Source organism: Gossypium hirsutum, chromosome D13, assembly GCF_007990345.1.
Source record: "Gossypium hirsutum isolate 1008001.06 chromosome D13, Gossypium_hirsutum_v2.1, whole genome shotgun sequence".
In the NCBI taxonomy this organism is placed as follows: domain Eukaryota; kingdom Viridiplantae; phylum Streptophyta; class Magnoliopsida; order Malvales; family Malvaceae; genus Gossypium; species Gossypium hirsutum.
This window is the reverse complement of record NC_053449.1, coordinates 4,868,389-4,890,406: the sequence shown is the minus strand read 5'-3', so window position 1 is coordinate 4,890,406 and position 22,018 is coordinate 4,868,389. Positions and strand designations below refer to the sequence as shown.

The 22,018-nt window shown below is 33.7% G+C and overlaps 2 protein-coding genes and 1 pseudogene across 2 annotated transcripts; all 3 read left to right on the top strand.

Annotated features, from left to right (window-relative positions):
- The first annotated feature begins 631 nt into the window (after positions 1 to 631).
- On the top strand, positions 632 to 4,791 carry LOC121225669 (receptor protein kinase-like protein At4g34220; annotated as a pseudogene).
- Positions 4,792 to 5,543: 752 nt separating this feature from the next.
- LOC121225670 (receptor protein kinase-like protein At4g34220) lies at positions 5,544 to 6,225 on the top strand. The gene has a single exon (XM_041110071.1). It carries the CDS (start codon positions 5,702 to 5,704, stop codon positions 6,107 to 6,109), a length of 408 nt encoding a protein of 135 aa, XP_040966005.1. The 5' UTR covers positions 5,544 to 5,701; the 3' UTR covers positions 6,110 to 6,225.
- A 12,766-nt stretch (positions 6,226 to 18,991) lies between these two features.
- LOC107943858 (D-3-phosphoglycerate dehydrogenase 1, chloroplastic) lies at positions 18,992 to 21,580 on the top strand. The gene is made up of 4 exons (XM_041110070.1): positions 18,992 to 19,625; positions 19,909 to 20,396; positions 20,482 to 20,577; positions 20,667 to 21,580. The coding sequence occupies exons 1-4, from the start codon at positions 19,076 to 19,078 to the stop codon at positions 21,336 to 21,338; spliced, it is 1,806 nt and encodes a 601-aa protein (XP_040966004.1). The 5' UTR covers positions 18,992 to 19,075; the 3' UTR covers positions 21,339 to 21,580.
- Positions 21,581 to 22,018: the final 438 nt, after the last annotated feature.

Genomic DNA, 22,018 nt, shown 5'->3' with positions numbered 1-22,018 from the left:
GAGGGTGATGGTTGCTGTGGAGGTCAGTTTACCCACTCGGAGTGGAAAGCTAAAGATTATGACGAGTGGTGGAGAAAAGAATGTAATGTTGAGGGTTAAAAAAGTGCTGACATAGTGTAGGCTTAATATTCTTGGAGAGTCAATCATTTCTTCATTATTCCTAGAGGTATTTATAGAAAAAAAATATATTGTGTAAGATAATGTTAATGTGTTGGACTTTCCATTTAGTCATCATTACGAAGCGTGTGGAAGGGATGTTTTCAATGAGACAAGGATGTTCATGACTGGACAGATCCTATCTTCATTATGACTTGATAAGATAAAACAATTGAACCTATGTTATGTTTAGTAACCAACAACTTCACGATCCTAATTATATTTCTTTACTCTTAAAATCAAATTAAATTTAACCCAAAAAGTTTTTGCTCCTTCAAATTTTTATAATATATTTCCGCTATTAAATAAAATTCCTATAATCTCCCCAAATAAAGAAGTTAAAATGTAAAAAATATGTTTGTACATGAGAGGATGATAAAGACATCTCATCTAAAAGCCAAAAGCATCCTCTTTTTAGCTTTTTGTTTTGGTTTGTCAAACTATGATTGTAAGAGCAGCAGCCAATATATTTTACCTATTTAGCATTATTTTTGGGGTGAAACACAGCTTTTTACATGAAATGGTACACCACCTAAAGCATTTCTGATTACAATCTTAGTTTCTCCCTAACTTTTATATCTTGATATTAATTGAGAACCTGAGATTATAAATTATAAATTGCTGTTCTTTTTAACCATCAATAAGTTGGAAAGCAGCATAAAAAAATCAGAGAGATAAGGGATCGTCTGCAACGCGATGGAAACTTTGGTGTCTTGTAGTACCACACACCAGATTCCTCTCCCTGCCTTGTTTTCCCCTACTAAATCCGCACCAGCAACACAGTTCAATTTTTAAAGAAATATATATATTACACCGTCACCCACTTTTTGTTGTCTTTGCTAATATAATCTTCACTTCCATCCATCATTATAACAACTCCACTTCTGGTTGAGATGAGATTCTTTGTGTCTCTGCAATGAAATACCATTTTTTTCCTTCCTTTTTTACTGCAACTTATTATACTCAACTCTTCTGTTTATTTACTTTTTTAGCAGCTCCACCATTAGATTTGGTTAACCAAAACAAAGCATAACTGCAGTTGGTCACCATCTCTCTCTTTTTCTTTGCTTCCATGGCTCAATATGTATATGTTGCAGAGGCTGCCTGAGATGTGAAATCAGGTCATCAATGGGTTTCAACATGAAAATTTTCCATTGCTTCTTCATCTTTCTCCTTCTTCCTCTTCTATTACTTCCTTCATTAGCTCTCAACAATGATGGGGTCCTTTTGCTTTCTTTCAAATACTCCATCCTCAGTGACCCATTATCGGTCTTGCAAAGCTGGAACTACGATGAAGAAACGCCATGTCAATGGTATGGAGTAACCTGCAATGAAATTGGAATGGTAACCAGCTTGGTCCTCCCCAATAGTCAACTCCTCGGTTCAATTTCAGAAGACATTGGTCATATCCAGCACCTTCACCACTTGGATCTTTCAAGCAATTTTTTTAACGGAACTTTGCCAAGCTCCATTTTCAATTCTACTGAGCTCCAGGTACTGTCATTAGGTGGTAATGTCATCTCTGGTGAGTTGCCTGAGACTATTGCTGGCATGGCTAGTCTTCAGATCTTGAATCTCTCTGATAATGCCTTGGCTGGGAAGATACCACAAAATCTCACTCTTCTGCAAAACTTAACTGTCGTATCTCTTAAGGGGTAACTATTTCTCAGGTGATGTACCAAGTGGGTTTGATCCAGTGGAGCTGCTTGATTTGTCCTCAAACCTGCTCAATGGGACTCTCCCTTTAGATTTTGGTGGTGGTAATTTGGGTTTATTGAACTTATCTTACAACAAGATTTCAGGGTCTATATCACCGGAGTTTGCAGACAAAGTCCCTCATAATGCCACCATTGATCTTTCTTTCAATAACTTAACAGGGGCAATCCCAGAATCTTTGGTTAATCAGAAAATGGATTCGTTTTACGGTAACTTTGATCTATGTGGGAAACCATTGAAGAACCCATGCTCAATCCCTTCAACACTTTCAACACCCCCAAATATGTCTCAATCCATATCGCCAGCCATTGCGGTGATACCAAAGCCGATAGACTCAACACCCGGAGAACCAAATAATAACGTTCAAACCCAAGCTCGAAGGAGTCTAAACCCAGGCACCATAGCAGCAATAGCTGTTGCAGATTTGGCCGGTTTATCAATTATCGCCATGGTCATTCTCTACGTGTACCAACTCAAGAAACGAAATGGTCTTCACACCCAAAGTACGACGAGCAACCTCGAGAAAAAACCAGACGTGAATCCAGTCTCCACATTGATGCCGTCATCGTGTTCTTCATGCATGAAGATAAAGCTGGTGGAGACGTCGGAAACTGCCAGTTCGGATAGCGAGTTGGAAGAGAAAAACCAGGATTTTAACGTGAGCCCGGCTGAGGCGTACCAGAAGGGAGGCAAGCTAGTGATAGTGAACGAGGGAAACGAGCAGCTGGAATTAGAGACGTTGCTGAAGGCGTCGGCTTACGTGTTGGGAACGAGTGGGTCGAGCATCCTGTACAAGGCAGTGCTAGAGAACGGCACGGCATTTGCGGTGAGAAGGGTCGGAGACAGTTCGGTGGCGAGGTTAAAGGATTTCGAGAGCCAAGTAAGAGGCATAGCCAAGTTAAAGCACCCAAATTTGGTTAAGCTGGTTGGGTTTTACTGGGGAAATGATGAGAAGCTTGTCATCTATGACTTCGTCTCCAATGGCAGCCTCGGCTGCTCCAGTTACAGTAAGTACCGCACACCTCCATATCTCTCCGTGCTTCCATTATCCGCGTAGTTTTGCTAAAATAAGCTGCATTATCGGTGCATTTTAGTTAAACTGTTTACCGTTTTGCTAAAACACGCCCGTGAAATATGAACCGTAGGATTTATCCGTGTAGGACCCTTTGATAATGAAGTGTAAGTTGTCTCCCTGACAGTACTGTGCGGGTGCAGAAATTTGTGGGAGTATGGAATGGACGGTAGCCCGTAAAAAATGGTGACAAAAAATCTTTGTTATAAAAATATAAAGTATTGAGTCAGTGAAAGTTAAATAATACTGAAGAAAACTGCATAATAACGCCAAGGGCATGGCATGTGGTCATTCTGTCGCTTTCTGTGGATAAACATTTTTTTTTGAGGTAAAATCTCAAATTTCAATATTGTGGAGGGATGAAAGCTATAATTAGATCATTACTTTTAACTCCATAGCTTGACAATTTTTGTACAGCGAAAAAACAATTTGTGTAACTATAGCAAATGGACTAGGGCCAGTTCTTCATTGCTTTTAAAAAGTGTTTTTGAGAAGTATCGTGGAAAAGTGTTTTTTAGAAGTACTTTTAAGAGGTGCTTTTAAAAATTTTGAGTGTTTGTCATTGCTGTTAAAAAGTATTTTTGAAGAATAAAATGTCCATTTTAGACATTATATTATAAAGTAACAAATATGTATTTAAATAATGTTCAAATTAGTTAATATTATGATATTTTAGCAAAAATATAAAAAAAATTTATTATAACTTATTATTAATATTTTAATATATAATATTAATTTTAAATATTTTTAAGTAATTAAAATTATTTTTAATTTTTAATTAATGCTTTTAACACATTTGTATTATTTTATTTTAAAATGTATTTGAATATATAACTCATATTATATGTAAACATAACATAGAAAACATAAAACTAACAAATTAAAATATTACATATATTTGGATTGGAGTTTTAAAAAAGGATATTATATAAATACTAAAAATTTTACAATAGCATTTACAATTTAAAGTGAATTCTTTAAACTAGAAGTTATAGCATCTCTTGTTAATTCCATTTATGTAATTAATATTTATGTAATTATAAGTTTGTAATTATTATTTATGTAATTATAAGTTTGTAATTAATATTTATGATTTTAGTCCCTTTGTTTCATTCAAGAAAATCTAACTCAGTTTTGTTTCAAAAAAGAAAAATCAACTCAGTCAAAAGACCTTTTACATTCTTTTCTTCTCTCACGCCTCCTCTGCCAAGAATATGTTGCTCATCTTAGAAGGAAAAGTAGTGGATTTTCTAGAGGGGCTTCAATTTACAGAGGAGTAACAAGGTTAGTATATTGAAACTCATCAACCCTTTTTTTATTATTTTTGTAAGATTTCATATATTCATTCTTTTATATCTTAAGCTTGGAATCATGGAATCAAAGAATTGGAATTGGATTTGAAGATAGGCTTTGATTGACTGAAAACGGTGAGTGAGAGATGGGGTTGATAGGGTTGCTGCTCCACTTTTCAATCGTTTTTCATTTTGTTGATTCTGGAAAATTTTGCTGCTTGTCCTTAATGCTGTCTGCTATATATAATTATTGCAGTCAGCTACTAAATATGAATCTCTCTGGAACTTTAGCGCCTGAACTTGGCCAACTTTCTCACCTCAAAATACTGTGAGTTTGTTATATCTTAAATGTTCTTGACACATAATTTCCAGTAGAGCTAACTCCTTTTCTCTTTTTGTTTGTGGAAGACATTTCATGTGGAATGAATTGACTGGTAATATACCGAAGGAGATAGGACATATCTCTACCTTAAGACTCCTGTAAGTTGGATTTTTCTTATTCCTTCTTCTTCTTCACTAAAGAAATATGAGGTAATAATAAGTTTCTCAGCCTAAGATCAATTTTATATGGTGCAAAGATCCATTTAAAGTTGTTAAAATATATAAATGAAAGGCTCTTTGAGTTTGAAGATGAAGTGGTTGTCCAAAAATAAAGAGAAAAACGTGATATTTGTTAGTTAAGAAGCAGAGGAACAAAGAACCAGCGAGAGAAGAGATGAGAGCAAAGAAGTAAAAGACCAGCTAAGAAGCAGCAGTAGTTTGTGTGTGGGGCTAAAAAAGTAAAAGATCAGTTAAGAAGCACTTTTTGGCCGGAAAAGCAGAAATTTTCTGCGTTTTCATCTGCCCAAAAGTGCTTTAGAAAAGCTAGTGTACTGGCCTCAAATGAAATATGTTCTCTGTTACTTTTCACCCAAAAGCACTTTTGGGTGTAAAAGTGCTTTTCAACCAGATTAAAGAACGGGGCCTAAATCTACATCAAACTTATAGTATAGGGATCTTTTATAAAATTTGACCTAGTTTTAGAGACATTTATAACGTGGGATTTGTCTGATACTCCTTGGAGCAATAGTCCTCTTCTCTTTGTTTTAGGATTTGCCAATTTGGTTTGCAGTTTAAGAAGAATGTGATTTTATAATTTTTTTGGTATTTTCTTACCCAACAAAAAACCAAAGCTTAAAAGACAAAGTTTGCCTTGTTGAATTGACCTAGTTCTCGACAGGCTCGAGTTTCCATGGCTGTTGGATGAAATGATGGCATTCACTTAAAAAAAAGAATGATTGTTTATTGTTTTGTTTTATGAAAAACAGGAAGATTACCGGGCCCATCATCATCCTCACCTTGCCGTTTAACTCTTGAAGGCCGTCTTAAAATCGCGAAAGGAGTGGGTCGGGGACTGGCCTACATTCATGAAAAGAAACAAGTGCATGGCAACATCAAGCCAACCAACATACTATTAAACTCCAACATGGAGCCTTTAATAAGTGATCTAGGACTAGACCGTCTCGTCTTAGCCCGGTCCACGGCTTCCCGTGACGGTCCGCTCGACCCGTATCAAGCACCGGAGTCGTTAAACAACCTCAAACCCAGCCCCAAGTGGGATGTCTACTCGTTTGGCATGATTTTGCTTGAGCTTCTTAGTGGGAGAGTGTTGTCGGGTCGGGAATTAGGGCAGTGGGCGGTGCCGGCGGGTTCGGTAGGGGAAGAGAAGAACCGGGCGGTTCGATTGGCTGACGTGGCGATAAGGGGTGAGGTGGAAAGCAGGGAAGAAGCCGTGCTGGGGTGTTTTAGATTAGGGTTTAGTTGTGCATCGTATGTGCCACATAAGAGACCGTCCATGAAAGAAGCTGTTCGAATCTTGGATAAAATGTCCTAAGATTCGTCTTCGATCTCTTTATGTTAAAACCAATGGTGCATTTAAGTCTTACAGAAGAAAAAGTTGTCCTTTGTTTATTTGTTTGGGGGTTTAATTAATGATGATTTGTTTTTTTTTTTTCCTATTTTTATTAAAAACTTGAATGCTTTTCATAAACAAAGGGATGGATTAATTGTTAATTTCCCGAATATGAGAAAAAAAAAAGGTGTAACCTGTTTTACCCATATTGATCAAATATTGAAAATGAATATCCAACACTTTATCTTTCACCTTTTAATTATTTGGTTATATTTTGACACCTTCATTCATTCGTGTTAATTTACTTGATATCATATTTATCTCATCAATAAGGCTTTAAGTCCTAAATATTTAAGTTCAAGATTCACCATGTATAATTAAAATATATCACGTTTTAAAACCTTCGAAGTTCAAACCCAAAAAGAGTACAGTACATAGCACTCAACAATGAACCACCCAAGCTACATGTAACATTAGAAGGGCAACGAAGAAAGTTCGTCTTTGAGATTAGATGATTCGCCGAATTATAGAAATTCCCCTATGGATGTTGGACGAATGGAGTCGATGTCGTTCAAAGACAAACTCGTGCAAGATTGGGGGTCGTCGAGTGCTAGTAATAATAAGGTTGTTGAAGATGATGATATTGAGATTAAGGACGAAGGTGTGATCACTGGTGAGATCAATGGATATTGAGAATGACTATTACCTTGTCAAACTTAGATCGAAGGATGATTACACTAAAGTGCTATCGGAGGGTCCTTGGACTATATATGGTCAACACCTTACAGTACAACCATGGTCTTACTCCTTCACCACGTTGACTGAATTTCCAAGTGAAGTTTGTGTTTGGATTCCACTACCAAGGCTTCCTGGGGTGATGTATAAAAATAGCATCTTGAACGCTATTGAAAATACCATTGGTAAAGTTAAGATAGATTATAATACCAAGAATGGTACGAGGGGTAGGTTCGCACGAATGGTGTTGTTTATGGATTTGAAAAGAATTTAATATCTAAGCTTTTCATTGATGGAAAATTACAAAGGGTCGAATATGAAAGGCTACCAAATGTTTGTTTCCAATGTGGATGTTATGGTTATGCTAAAGACTACTGTTCTTTGAATGTCGACAGGACGATAAAGGAAGATAAGCCGACCAACCCTTGTCCGGCGAGGAAGATGGACCATTCGGTAGCTAGCGAAAAATTTGGTCCCTAGATGATTGAGTGAAAACCAAGGTGCAAATCACGTCCTATTGATTCGAGTAATGTCGAGAACTAAGAGCAGTCAAACAAGTAAAGATTTGATATCCTTAATGATATCCAGGATATTGAGTTACCAATTAAGAAAGATATGGAAGTTAATGAGGAGATTATGAATGTCAGTCTAGGAAAAAAGGGCATTTTAAAGGAAAGGCCGAAATCAAGTTGCGCCTTGGACATAAACCCATTAGCATGAATGTTGGCTCCTCTTCGGGCCAAAAGATGAAGGAGGTACGGTTAGTTTAATTGAGTCTAAATGGTGTGAGAACGATGCCGATAAGGGAATAACAAATGAGCCCTTTTTGAGTTTCAAGGCTACTAAAATGAAAACGGGTTTGGATAGTTTGAAACACACAGTTGTGCGTGTGGATGAAAATTTCAATCTAAACATTACAGTAAGGGAGGAAAGTGAAAGTAGGCTTGTGATGCAGTCCAACAGGAAGAATGACAATACTCCATCTGTTCGAATGATGCCTCCTGATCCAAGGGATCCGAAAATGGATACTGGTTTAACCTTTGGTGAAGGAAGTGAAGTCAGTCCAAGACGGAAGGAAAATGGTTGGGTTTGTAAAACTCTCTACCCGACCTGAATAACTGGATTCGGATATCTAATGTTACAACACATAAACACTTGGTATAAATTTTACAACCAGCGTAAAATTATTTTAAAACATATTTTTTATTTCTTTTTGTTCTGTTCTTAAAATAAAAGCGGATGTTTAATAATTATATCAAAGTTTCAAAAATAACATAAGACGTAACAACTTAAAACTTTGTTAAAAATAGACCCTTCATGGCGTAGTGTACTAAACGTCGTACTCCTATGGTGCCCTTTGTATGCATAATATTGCAACTTGAACTGCTACCTTGATGCAATCTTGGTTTGGTCACTCCTGGCATACCCACTCTTCAAGCATAATTAGCAACATAAATAAACACTTGTAAGTTCAAACGAACTTAGTGAGTTTTAACCCAGATTACCTTGAAGCATTTGTTGTTGAATTTCTCATCTTGAATATTCTGGATTTCCTTTCTATCTTTGGCGGATACTTTCCTAATATCGGGCGTATACATATACACCAACTTCTATACTTGACCAACCTACACACTATAACACCCCGAACTCGTCTTTGTCGTTGAATTAAAGTTACAGAGTATTATGACACATATTGAAACATTTAACATCATTAAACCATTCGTATATTAATTTAAATATCAATAATCAAAACTAAATATTATTCATAGCATAAATACGTTTACGGGCCTAAAATCGAGTTTAAGGGGCCCTAAAAATAGTTTAAAATCAGGGACTAATTTCAATCAAAACAGAAAAATATGAAATTTTTTGAAAGTTTTGGAAACAAGGGTCACACGGCCGTATGAAAGAGACCAACCCGTGTGGCCTCAAACACGGTCGTGTGGCTACCCCACACGTCCATGTGCTCAGACCGTATAACTAACTGTGACCATGTGAAAAATCCTGCACCTAAAATTAATAAGGCATACGACCGTGAGGTCAAGCCGTGTGTGACATACGGCCATGTGACAGCCCGTGTCTCAGGCCGTGTGCACATTAAAAAGCTTCCAAAACAAGGTAAAATTTCATCCAAAACTTAAGTACCAAGCCAAATCAAAATCAATCATTCCCATACTTTAAAAACACATTTAAACAAGCCTAAAACATGCCAAAACATTCAACCTAAGTGTCTAATTAATGTATCCTCATTGACACCACAATTCAATATGGGCTTGTATAACAAAACTTTGGTATACACCAAAATATCCAAGGACATGCTCTTAGAAAATTTAGTATGGGCTTGTATAACAAAATTTTGGTATACCAAAATTCTAACTATGATCTTTAAAAGTTTTGGTATATACCAAGATTATACTCTTAGAAATTTTAATATTTCGTTAAAAAAATTAGTAGTATTATGTAATTACAATTTTCCTAAGAAATTTATATATATATAAATAATTTCGCCCCTGCCAAAAAATAATAAAAAACATATATCATATTGTATCGATTTATATGGTAAAAAAGGGTAAACTATAAAAATGGTCACTAAACTATTCTTTTCGTTCTATTTTGGTGTATTGTACTATTAATTTTTTCGATTTAGTCATTAAATTTTTTGAAATCAAATATTTTAGTCACTTTGTAGTTAGTTGTTGATAGATGAGTGACGAAAAGCTAATGCAGGCTTTTTTATTGGTCTTATAACAAACTTAGCCTTTTAATGTTTGCATATTCTATCAATTTCGTTCTAAATATAAAATATTCAACAAATCTAGCTCTTAATGTTCATAAAATTTGTCGTTTAATTTAAATTCTATAAAATAAAATAAAAACCATCTTGATTTGGAGTTCATTGAAATGCCAATTTAGTTCATTGAAACCATGGAATTGAAAAAATACAGAGCTTCATCAAAGATCGAGGGATCTTGATTTACACTTATGTATGACCAAATTCTGGAGATGGGTGGGTTTAGACAAATCCATCTCGACATTTTCATGAGAAGCAGTAGAACAACTGGAAAGAAAACACATGATAGGCAGTTTAGGAAGAATAAAATCAGGAATCGTTGAGGTTATTCTCTTCACCTTCATCGCCATCTTCATATCATCAATGTCTAATATTGCAATTGGATCAGTCAGGACAAACGATAATATTTGTAAATTTTCTTGGTTTTTTTTAAAAAATTATTAATTTTTTTTAGAATTAGAACTAAATTGGCAGATTTTGTAAATTTTGATAGCTAAATTGATACTTTTTATAAACATTGAAGACTAAATTTGTTGAATATATTATATTTTGAATCAAATTATAAAAAATGTAAACATTGGAGAACTAAATTTATTATTAAACCAATAAAAAAATTCACATCAGCACTAATGGTGATAAAAATATTTGATTTCCAAAAAAAATTATCCAAATATTTATAGAAATGAAATTTATTATCCAAACATTAATCTATCTATCAATATTTATTACCTTAAAATGTTTAATTGATATGATATCATGGATTAATTGGATATAAATTTAATCAATAAATGATTTAAAAATTACCTTTTAAGCAAATAATAAATACTATTTTTATATACCATTTCAATTATTTTTATTTATTATTATAAATCCAAAAAAATTAATATTTAGTCTACTACGTTATATTTTGTCAAATACATCCCGCCCTAAATATTATTTCTATAAACTCCTTTCGTACTAAATAATAAAAAATTACAAATTTTAATAAAATATATTTTTAAATAATTTTACATTTTCACACTCAAATAATAAAATTAAATCAACCAAACAAAATAAAATAATATATTTAATAACATACCATTTTGAGAATACTAATCATAAGCCGTCGGTTATGGTATAAAATCCGGTGGTGGTTATAGCCATAGGGATAGACAGCTGTTTTGTCCAGTAGCCGTCCGTCCTCCGGTGTCTGACCAAAAGCTCTAACCATTGAACCGAGTGGGTCCTATCTGGAGGTAGACCAATCCTAGATTCTGCCCTACTTTTATGAGATGCTGGTCAGATCTTAGTTTAATACTATTTTCTAGTGACCTACCTTCAACTTGCAACTGTTTCACGCCACTTTTGGAGCGCGTGGTGAATCCATCCCCCACCAACCCTAATACCTTAATTATTATTTTTATGAACAATATATAGATATTCTAAATTAACACTTTCCCTTCCGTCTAATATGAATCGAATGAAAGAATTTCTCGAATCTAAGTCGAGTTAAATAAAATTTTACTTTTTGATTTAGGAGTGAGGTAGTTTGATACTCGGTTTATTCAAATTATTCGAGTTATTCAAATTTAAAAATTCAATTCAATTTGAACTCGAAATTCGAGAAAAAATTCAACTTGACTCGATTAACTCGATTCGAATAATTTAAAATTTAATTTTTTTTTTAATTTTTGAATCGAATCAAATTTTTGCTTATCCCTACTCCCAATTACTCCACCATTACATAAAAAAAGCCATTATATTTTAATTAAGTCAAAGTGTCAACTATTTAAGGTTAATTTAGGGTTCTTGTTGTGATTGAGAAATACTTTTGAAAAGTTCGGTTTGAAAAAAAAACTTTTAAAAATTGTTGTTGAAAAATATTATGAAAAAAATATGGTTTGTTGATTTAAGATGTTTGTCATTATTGTCAAAAATTGCAGATAAAAGTTAAAATATTCATTATCTTAGATATGACATTGAAAATTAAAAATAAATTAATTTAGATAATATTTAAATAATTTAATATAATTACACATAAAATATATATTTTAAAATACTTTTAAAATTAATAAATTATTTAAAAATTTTAAAATATATTTTAAAATTTTTTTAAAAAATAATATTTCAAGTTAATAAATAATAATAAATAATAGTTATATAACACTTTTTGAAAAATAACTTTATATATTTCTAATATGTTATCACTACTTTAATCTAATTTTTACTTCGTAAAATTAAAAATAATAAATTAAATAATAATAAAAACAAGTAATCACATCTCTTTTAACTTGAAAACCAAAAATCATCCGAACACTAAGATTTGATTTTTGATTTCTCTTTTTTTTTAAAAAAATAAATATGCAAACGTTTACATCGAGAAACTAAACAAACAATACCATTACATGATTATATCAAACTTTGAGAACTAACAATAAATTCTCTAAAAATTTCGTCAAAAATTTGGACACTTTCTTTCTTGTCTGAGGCCATCTTTGTTAAGAAATTTGTAACTTTATTTTCTTCTCTAAGAACATGTTAAGAACATGTCTTAATCTCCGATGATCACTTTAAGATTTGAAGAATTCTCTTTACCAAGACAGAATTCGAGTTTGACTCAAAGATTTCTCCTCTCTTTTTTTTGGGGGGTCAACCTTTTCCATGCTTTTCATTCCAAAATAATTGTAAACCCAATTTTAACATTCGATTTCAAAAGATTAAAATTTTTTTAACTCAACAAAGGCTTTTAACTAATGTGGAGCGTACTCGGAGGGGAATTAGCCATAGTAGCTCTTGCCCCATCTGTGGTTATAAAACTGAGGATATCTTACATGTGCTTCGCGATTGCTCAGCAGCAAAAGAAGTTTGGGCGCCTGTTGTCCCTTTTGATCAACAGTACAGGTTTTTCTCAAGTACTTTACATGAATGGTTGAATGATAATCTTTGCTCGCATTTCAGGTTAGTAGGACGTGGGACTATTTGGTCTTGCCTCTTTGGGTTAGTTGCTTGGCGCATTTGGAAAAATAGGAATATTTTCGTGTTCCAAAATACTTCTTGGCCACCTACTGAGATCATCAAAATTTCCTTTGGATGGGCTCAGCAGTATGGGATAAGCCACATGAGATTTCAACAAAATGACCACATCTCTGATCCTTCAGCATTCTTGATGGATTCAAGGGTTCATTTATTTACTGATGGTGCAGTAGCCAGGGAAAGTGAGAGGCTTCGGTTGGTGGAGTTCTTCGAGACCAGTTTGGAAATTGGATCTTGGGATTCAATCGGTTTTTGGGGAGCTACACACCTTTTGAGGCCAAACTTTGGGGTATTTTAATTTAGATGGTATGCTTCTCTTATTGAGTAAGGGATTTAAGAGAGGTAAAGTTCAAGCTGATAATCTAGAAGTGGTCAAAGCTTCACAAGAGAATGGAGTGCAAATTCGGGCATTACTGTGCTTAGGAGAGTTCAGCGACTTTTAGAATCTGAAGGGTAGTGGTGGATTCGGTATGTTCCTAGAGAAGCTAATACAGTGGCTAACTGTTTGGCAAACATGAGTTTAGAATGGAAGACAAGCTTACAGATTTACGAGGATCCTTTTGATGAAGTCTCAGAGATGTTGCAACGAGATAAAGTTAGTGAAACTTTTGCTCAAGAACATTTGATGTAATTTTTTTTCTTTATCACAAAAAAAAACAAGAAAAAAAAATTCTTGACTCCAACCCTATCTAAAAGTATTATAGATTTTTAAATTATATACAACTTTGAAATATTAAATGAAATATATATTATAAAATCTTATAAAAATAAAAATATATAATTAAAATATTTAAAACATTATAAAAGTTATAATTATTTTAGTAAATTTTTTGATATGAAAACAATACAAGTTTAACTTAAACTCAACTTCAACTTAAAGAGCTTTTACTGTTTTCTCATGTTGTTATGATTCCAATGTAACTTTACTTTACAAAAAATACTCTTATTAAATAAAATAAAATATTAATGTATTTTAACATTTTCAATAATTTTATTATTGAAAAATATTTAAATTAATCCACAAGATATGGTTTGCTCACATTTTTTGTCAAATCCATTACATAAATAAATTTAAAAAATAATGTGCATATTAACTCAAGATTTTGAAAATATAAAATAAAAAAAAAGTTACAATTTTTTCTCATTACATTGTGGGTATAAATTTAAGTATATTCATATATTGCGTATATAACTTGAAATTATCTTGATATTAAAATTTCATATCAATTAAAAAATAAATTTAAAGAAAAATAAAATAACTTTTACATATCAAACATTAGAATCACATTCTAATCAATTAAATTCATAAATATCAAATCGGGTTTTCTTTACCCAAATAATATAAAATAAATACCAGAATAGGATAACGACACTAATATCCATGTATCTAGGCAAATCCTACAGTAAATAACTAGTGCCGCCTGACCAATTGGCGGCACCCCTTTCTTCTTAAATTTTTTTTAGGTGTAGCTTGACCAACCGGCAGCACCCTTATTTCAAACCCAAAATACATGTTTTTTTACATGTATAAGCATAAAAACGAAAAAAAAATTTATTGGTGTCGTCGACATGTCAAGTGACACCCTATTATTTTTAATAAAATATTTTTTTAAACTGAAAAAAATTGATGTAATAATTTTCGGGTATTGGAACCCGGGCCCATGACCGATGGGTCATATCTAAAGTAAGCCGTCAGGCCGATGTTGCCTAACAGCCCACACATAAAATAAACAAAACCATACATAGAGCAATAAAACTCAGTGGTACTTCCACGATTCAAGCTAATTAAATATAACAATTATTCATTTGAACAAATTTGATTCAAGTTCTAATATAACCATTCATGTGCCATCCACACCAATTCTCAATCAACATATCAATTATGCATATGCCACTAAGTGTACCAAATTATGTCATATGAATCAAACCAAACATTATCTCCATTAACTAATCTAAGTGAACATATCATACTAACATATCAGTATTAATAATGTTTATCTTTCTATTCAATTCATAACATTTGGTTATATCAACATATCTAAAGTAAGCCGTCAGGCCGATGTCGCCTAACAGCCCACACATAAAATAAACAAAACCATACATAGAGCAATAAAACTCAGTGGTACTTCCACGATTCAAGCTAATTAAATATAACAATTATTCATTTGAACAAATTTGATTCAAGTTCTAATATAACCATTCATGTGCCATCCACACCAATTCTCAATCAACATATCAATTATGCATATGCCACTAAGTGTACCAAATTATGTCATATGAATCAAACCAAACATTGTCTCCATTAACTAATCTAAGTGAACATATCATACTAACATATCAGTATTAATAATGTCTATCTTTCTATTCAATTCATAACATTTGGTTATATCAACATATCATTTCCGAATCGAGTAGATTAATTCACGATTTTCTATATCGGCCCTTTAGGCTTGTATAACCGGTTCGCATGGTATTTCACATCCTATCGATATTCATATATTACAAATATACATATGTTGTATTACCAACTCATAATTTCAATTCATTTAAAAAACAATTTAATCATTTTACACTTATATTCCTTATCAACATGACTCAAACTTGAATGGATACACAGATTCCAACCAACAAACCAATTTGGCACCCAATGCCTCATCGAAATGTCCGAAGCATATAGATTATGCCCAGTGCTCATCGGTATAACCGAAGTAAAATTTGTGCCCAAAACTCATCGAAACGTCCAAAGGAAAATACGCCCAGGACTCATCAACATAAAGTCAAAGTAACCCATACTTTATTTATCCTATGACATGCCAACTATATCCGACTCTACCCAAACAGATAATAAAGTAACCAATTTTCTAATTTCATTATATAGTTCAACTCATATTTCATTATTCTCAATTCATCATCATTTCACCATTTCATCATATCATATAACATGATTCGATTCAATTCAATTCCATACCAAATAACATATATAAATTAAGTCATGCTATTTTCTATTTTATTCAATTTAGTCCACTATCTCGATATTCAATCTCAGTAATAGCAATTCAATTCAAACGACCATTATCAATTCACCTCAATACCACATTATGCAAAATATCATGAAAATGCTTTAGTTAAATTGATCTCAAATCATAGAAATACAAATTGAAAATTTGCGTCACTCGTCGTCGGCTCTCGCTTTTCCTTTCCCTCTCAACAGCTCACCGTCGTCTTTAGCTACGAATAATAATTCAATAAAAAAGCAATATCAAATTTCATCCAATTCATATTCAAATATGAAGCATATTTTGCTTTTTATTCAATTTAGTCCTTAAACTCAGGATTTGCATAACTTTCGATATATAACTTCGGATTAAAATTTGATTTTACATTTACTCATTAGGGACCCTATACTTTCTATTCATAGCATAATTTCATAACAATTTTTCATTTTATTCAATTTGGTCTCTACTGTAACAAAGTTAATAACTAAACTTATTAAGTTTTACAATTTATTCCTTTTCATAATCCAAGCTTAATTCTACCAATTTCAAGCCTGATTTTTCACTTTCTCAACAATGAAAATTTATCAAAATTTCAACAATTGAACAAATTGATACATGGGCTAGCTAAATCAAGCTCACATGATCATAAATCTAAAAAAATAAAAGAAAAACGGCTTAGAGGCTTACTTGAAATATTATTGAAAGATCAATAGTTTTGAAGCTTTCTTTTCTCTTTAGAAATGGTGGACGGTTGTTGAAGGTTGAAAATGATGACTATTGTCATCTTTTTCCACTAAATTTTACTCATATACTAAAGTTAACTTGTAATTAAACTTAATTAATTAGTTTAATCTTGATTACTTATTCTTTAATCATCAATTAATTAACTCTAATGACACCCACCTCCATCATCCACTAATATCTATTTTAAATTGGTTTATTAATTATTTTAGTCTCTTTATAATTGCTATCTAAGTTCCCAAACCTTTTCTTAATTAAAAATCTATAGCGATTGGAATTTAACAATTTAGTCCCCATGCCTTAATTAATCACATTTTCGGCTAAATTAATTAACTGAATTTCTATATATTTTTATAATAACTCTGTAAATATTCCTATTTAATATTTATGAACTCAGTTTATGAAAATGAGGTTCTGAAATCGCATTTTCTGACACCAATGAAAACTGGGTCATTACAATAGAGTACTTTAAGCATACCTCCAGACTTTTACTGATACTTAAAGGGACTTCTACCCATACAAGTCCACTTCTACCTAGACATCTTGTGAGTTGTATTGATACAAGTCTGTCTGCAATGCTACTAACGGCTAGAAATTATCCCAACGACTATAAATAGTCACAAAATTTTCATTTCTTATAAATACGCTTCAAGACATAAGAGAGTCATATCTAAGCATTAAACACAAGAGAATCAACTTAAAATCTTTATTTTCCTTCATTTTATTGTACATATTCATCAGGAGCTCATTGTAATATCTTTTCTTACTCTCGAATCTTTGTATTTAGAGCTTCAATATGCAAACACACACACACACACACCTATTAGAGGTTCATTATTAGTTTGCTCATCCTCTCTTTATTGTAAAGAGTATAGTTAAGGTTTTTAAGGTATAAAACCTTAAAGGGGTTAAAAGGATTGCTAGTTAAGCCTTGTAAAAGCTAGAAGGTTTTAGTTAAACCATAAAAATTAGAGGGAATGTTCTATCTTAGCCTTGTGAAAAAGATAGAGATTGCAAAGGTTATACATCCATCTTGAAAGATATTAATTCAAGTATATTGGATTGGGAAATCTTTGGGTGAGGTATACCAATGTAGTGGAGGTCGACAATTGAGGTCGGACCACTATAAATCGTATTGTCTAAACTTTTCTTTTCTTTCCTCATCATTTAGAAAAGTTTGCAAAAAAAATTAAAATATCAATTCACCCCCTCTTGATATTTTCAGGCCCAATAAAGTTAAATATTAAGAAAAGCATTGAAAAATAGTTTTTAATATTGTTTGATAAGTTTTGCTTCCATCACTAAAAGAATAAATAAATTTCATCACTATTTTATATGTTTGGTTATTATTATTTGATATTTAATATTACTTTCTTTATAAAAGTGTGAATCCATTTTTTTTATCATTTTCTAAAAAGAAATATGTTTATCAACTAATAACTATTTATATTAATGTAGAATAAAACGGAGGTTGTTAACATTGATAAGTCATACGCATAAAACTGCATAGTAAAGTAATGGTGGTTCAAAAAGTAAATATTGATTCAGCTTTAGGCTATAATTAATTTGATGTTTGAATTGTGAGATTCAAAATCATACTTACATTCTCCATATTGATATTCGTTAATTTGAAATTACACCTACACTTTGTATTAATATTCGTTAATTCTTTGATTTATGAGGTAAACTCAGTAATCTTACAACATCGTTTTAACATCAAATTCAGAAGGTTCTTTTGGTTCGACGTTGGATGACATATCATTGTTGAGCCGATACAATCCATAATTGTCGTATTTATCTCATCAAAGAACAAATTAACATGGTCAATTGAGAGAATGATTGGATCCGTCAGAGAAATTAACGATCAAGTTGATTTGGATCACTATAACCAATTTATTAATCGTAGAATCAAATATATTGTCCGACATCAATTCGAAACTGGAATCAAAATCGTTATGGATTTATTCAAATTTTGTGTTATCCAATTTTAAATTTTAATGTATTGCAAATTTAATTTTAATTTTAACATAGAATTTTATTTAATTACAATCTTAAAAATCAACTTTGGAAAAGAAAACGTGGAGATTACTTCACTTGAGTGTTAATTATAGTAAAAATTATGTAGTTTGAATAGAATTTCTTTTATAAAGAATTATAATCCCCACTCTCATCCTGGTCCAAAGCTAGGGCGCGTGCAATCCTTCTAGGTCCCATTCATTGAATCTCACCAAACTCAGAAAAATGGTCTAATCTTTTCGTCGACCCCTGTACTCTTTAAACTTTAAAAATTTAGTTTTTTACAAAAAAATTATCTAAATGTATGATTTAAAAATTAAAATGATAACATTGTTAACTAAATTTTATTAAAATTGAATATATAATATATAATATATGATTTAAAAATAAAATTTAACAAAAAAATTACTGATTAGACTTTAATTTTGAAATAGAAAAGTAGGAAACTATGAAGAAAAACTAAATTTATGAAAATATAAGTAGAAAGACTCAATTGTAAAAGTCTAGAAAGAAAAAGGACTGGTGAAAGAGTTAAACCCACCGAAAATAAATATAAATTCCACTCTCCCCTCTACTTTCCCTCGCAGTATCTTCTTCGCCCACCTTCCCTCCCATTGAAACCTATTCGATATTTTCACCTTTTGCATCACTTCGATTATGGCTTCTCTCAAAACCCCAACACTCAAAACCCCATCTTTTGCCCTTTCCTCTAAACCCCGCCTCCCTTCTGCCTTCTCCGCCGCCTTCCCCAACACCGCCCGCTTCTCACGCTCCTACCCTCAACGCCGCCGCTTCTTAATCGTAACCGCTTCCTCCTCCTCTTTCTCCAACAAGCCCACCGTCCTCGTCGCCGAGAAGCTTGGCGAGGCGGGTTTAACGCTGCTCCAGGAGTTCGCCAACGTGGACTGCTCTTACAACCTCTCCCCCGAAGAGCTCTGCACCAAGATCTCGCTTTGCGATGCCTTGATTGTGCGCAGTGGAACCAAAGTTAACCGAGAGGTCTTTGAATCTTCAGGCGGAAGATTGAAAGTCGTTGGGAGAGCCGGTGTTGGGATCGATAATGTGGATCTGTCTGCCGCCACCGAGCATGGTTGTTTGGTCGTCAATGCGCCTACTGCTAATACCGTTGCGGCGGCTGAACATGGTATCGCGCTCTTGGCTGCCATGGCTCGTAACGTCGCTCAGGCTGATGCTTCCGTCAAGGCTGGTGAGAATTGATTTTGAATTTTTCTGGGTAACTTTTACATTCCATGTTTATTGCTTAGATCCCAGGTTTTATTACTTTGTAAGTGATTAATTCCATGGATTCAATATTTGGGGAATCCTTGACTGTGTGTGAGAAGTATATTCGAATTATTGGCAGTTTAAAGTGATGTAATATGAGATTGTGGGATCATTCATCAAAATTCTCTATGAATGCCATTGATATTTTAGTTGTTAGCTAGATTTCAAATAAGCATTCAGCCTATATGTGGTTTTATATGATGTAGGGAAATGGCAGAGGAACAAATATGTGGGTGTATCCCTTGTTGGGAAAACGCTTGCTGTTTTGGGTTTTGGAAAGGTTGGATCCGAAGTAGCTCGGAGAGCCAAGGGGCTTGGCATGCATGTTATTGCACACGATCCTTATGCCCCGGCTGATCGTGCTCGTGCCATAGGTGTAGAATTGGTGAGCTTTGATGAGGCCATAGCGACTGCTGATTTCATCTCTCTACACATGCCTCTCACCCCTGCTACTAATAAGATGCTCAATGATGAGACATTTGCTAAGATGAAGAAAGGTGTTCGAATTGTCAATGTTGCTCGTGGGGGTGTGATTGATGAAGAGGCTCTTGTGAGGGCATTGGATGCTGGGATTGTAGCTCAGGCTGCTCTTGATGTTTTCAGCGAGGAGCCACCGAAACACGACAGCAAGTTGGTGCAGCATGAGAGGGTTACTGTCACTCCACATCTTGGTGCTAGTACAATGGAGGCTCAGGTTAGTTAATTGTTTATTGAATATATTCTGGTCTCACTTGTTTCCGGACGAGTATATCAAATTAAGCATTGGTATGTTTTTACAGGAAGGAGTGGCTATTGAAATAGCAGAAGCTGTTGTTGGAGCCCTGAAAGGGGAACTTGCTGCGACTGCAGTCAATGCACCAATGGTTCCTGCTGAGGTACAATGAGTTAATATTTATTTTGCTATCTGTTATATCTCATTATTCATTTAGGTTTGCTGTTTCACTTATCTGCTCTTCCCCTACAGGTTCTAACAGAGTTGAAACCATATGTTGAACTTGCTGAGAAACTTGGGAGGCTGGCTGTCCAATTGGTAGCTGGCGGAAGTGGTGTTAAAACTGTAAAAGTATCATATGCTTCCTCTAGAGCCCCAGATGACCTTGACACAAGGTTGCTCCGTGCAATGATCACAAAGGGCATAATCGAGCCTATTTCCAGTGTTTTTGTAAACTTGGTTAATGCTGATTACACTGCTAAACAAAGAGGACTGCGGATTACAGAGGAACGCATCCTTTTAGATGGTTCACCTGAGAGTCCACTGGAGTCCATCCAAGTGCAGATTGCGAATGTGGAATCAAAATTTGCCAGTGCCATGTCAGAGAGCGGTGAGATCAAGGTTGAAGGACGGGTGAAGGATGGAATTCCTCATTTGACAAAAGTAGGGTCATTTGAAGTGGATGTGAGCTTGGAAGGTAGCATTATACTTTGCAGACAGGTTGATCAGCCAGGCATGATTGGGACGGTCGGCAGCATTTTGGGCGAGGAGAATGTGAACGTGAGCTTCATGAGTGTTGGGAGGGTTGCTCCAAGGAAGCATGCAGTGATGGCCATTGGAGTCGACGACCAACCCAGCAAAGAAACTTTAAAGAGGATTGGTGAAGTCCCTGCCATTGAAGAGTTTGTTTTCCTCAAGTTGTAGGCTGGCTGTATCAGTACCAATAGGGGATGGTTGGGCATTTTTATACTACATTGTATTGTAGTGCTGAATTTTGAAAAATTGTGATTTGAGTGTGTCTTGTTATGTTGTAGGTTTTAGGGTAATGAGAGGGGGAGAAGGAATAATTGAGCTGTGGAACAAAGAGTCTTTTTGTTATTTGTCTGATGGAGATTTGCATACGGTTTCTATCAAATGTAGGATCTGCTTTCTGCTTTATGTGCTAATTATAATAGCCATATATATATAAAGCTTTCATGGCATTTTCAATTTTTCCAAAGCATTACAACACATTGAGTCAGTGTTAATGCAAAGTCATCTTTTTTTTAATCAAATTTGAATTCAAACCCAATTTGATGGTAAAAAATTAACTTGTTTAATCTAAACCGAAATGATTTGATAAATCAGGTTACGTACCTGACAAATAATTCGAAATCTAAAGCGAACATTTCACCAGAAGAAGCCAACATATAAAGCAACATCAGTTTCCATTGAATGTGAGCAAAGCACCCTGGAAAGCAACAGCTTGGATGTATAGGCAAACTACCATGTTTCCCTTGAATTGGGTCAATATATCATTTGGTACTTGAGTTTAGCTCTAATATTCAATTTGATACTCATATCAAACAACATCATCTGACCTAATGAGTGTTTGACAAGTAGTA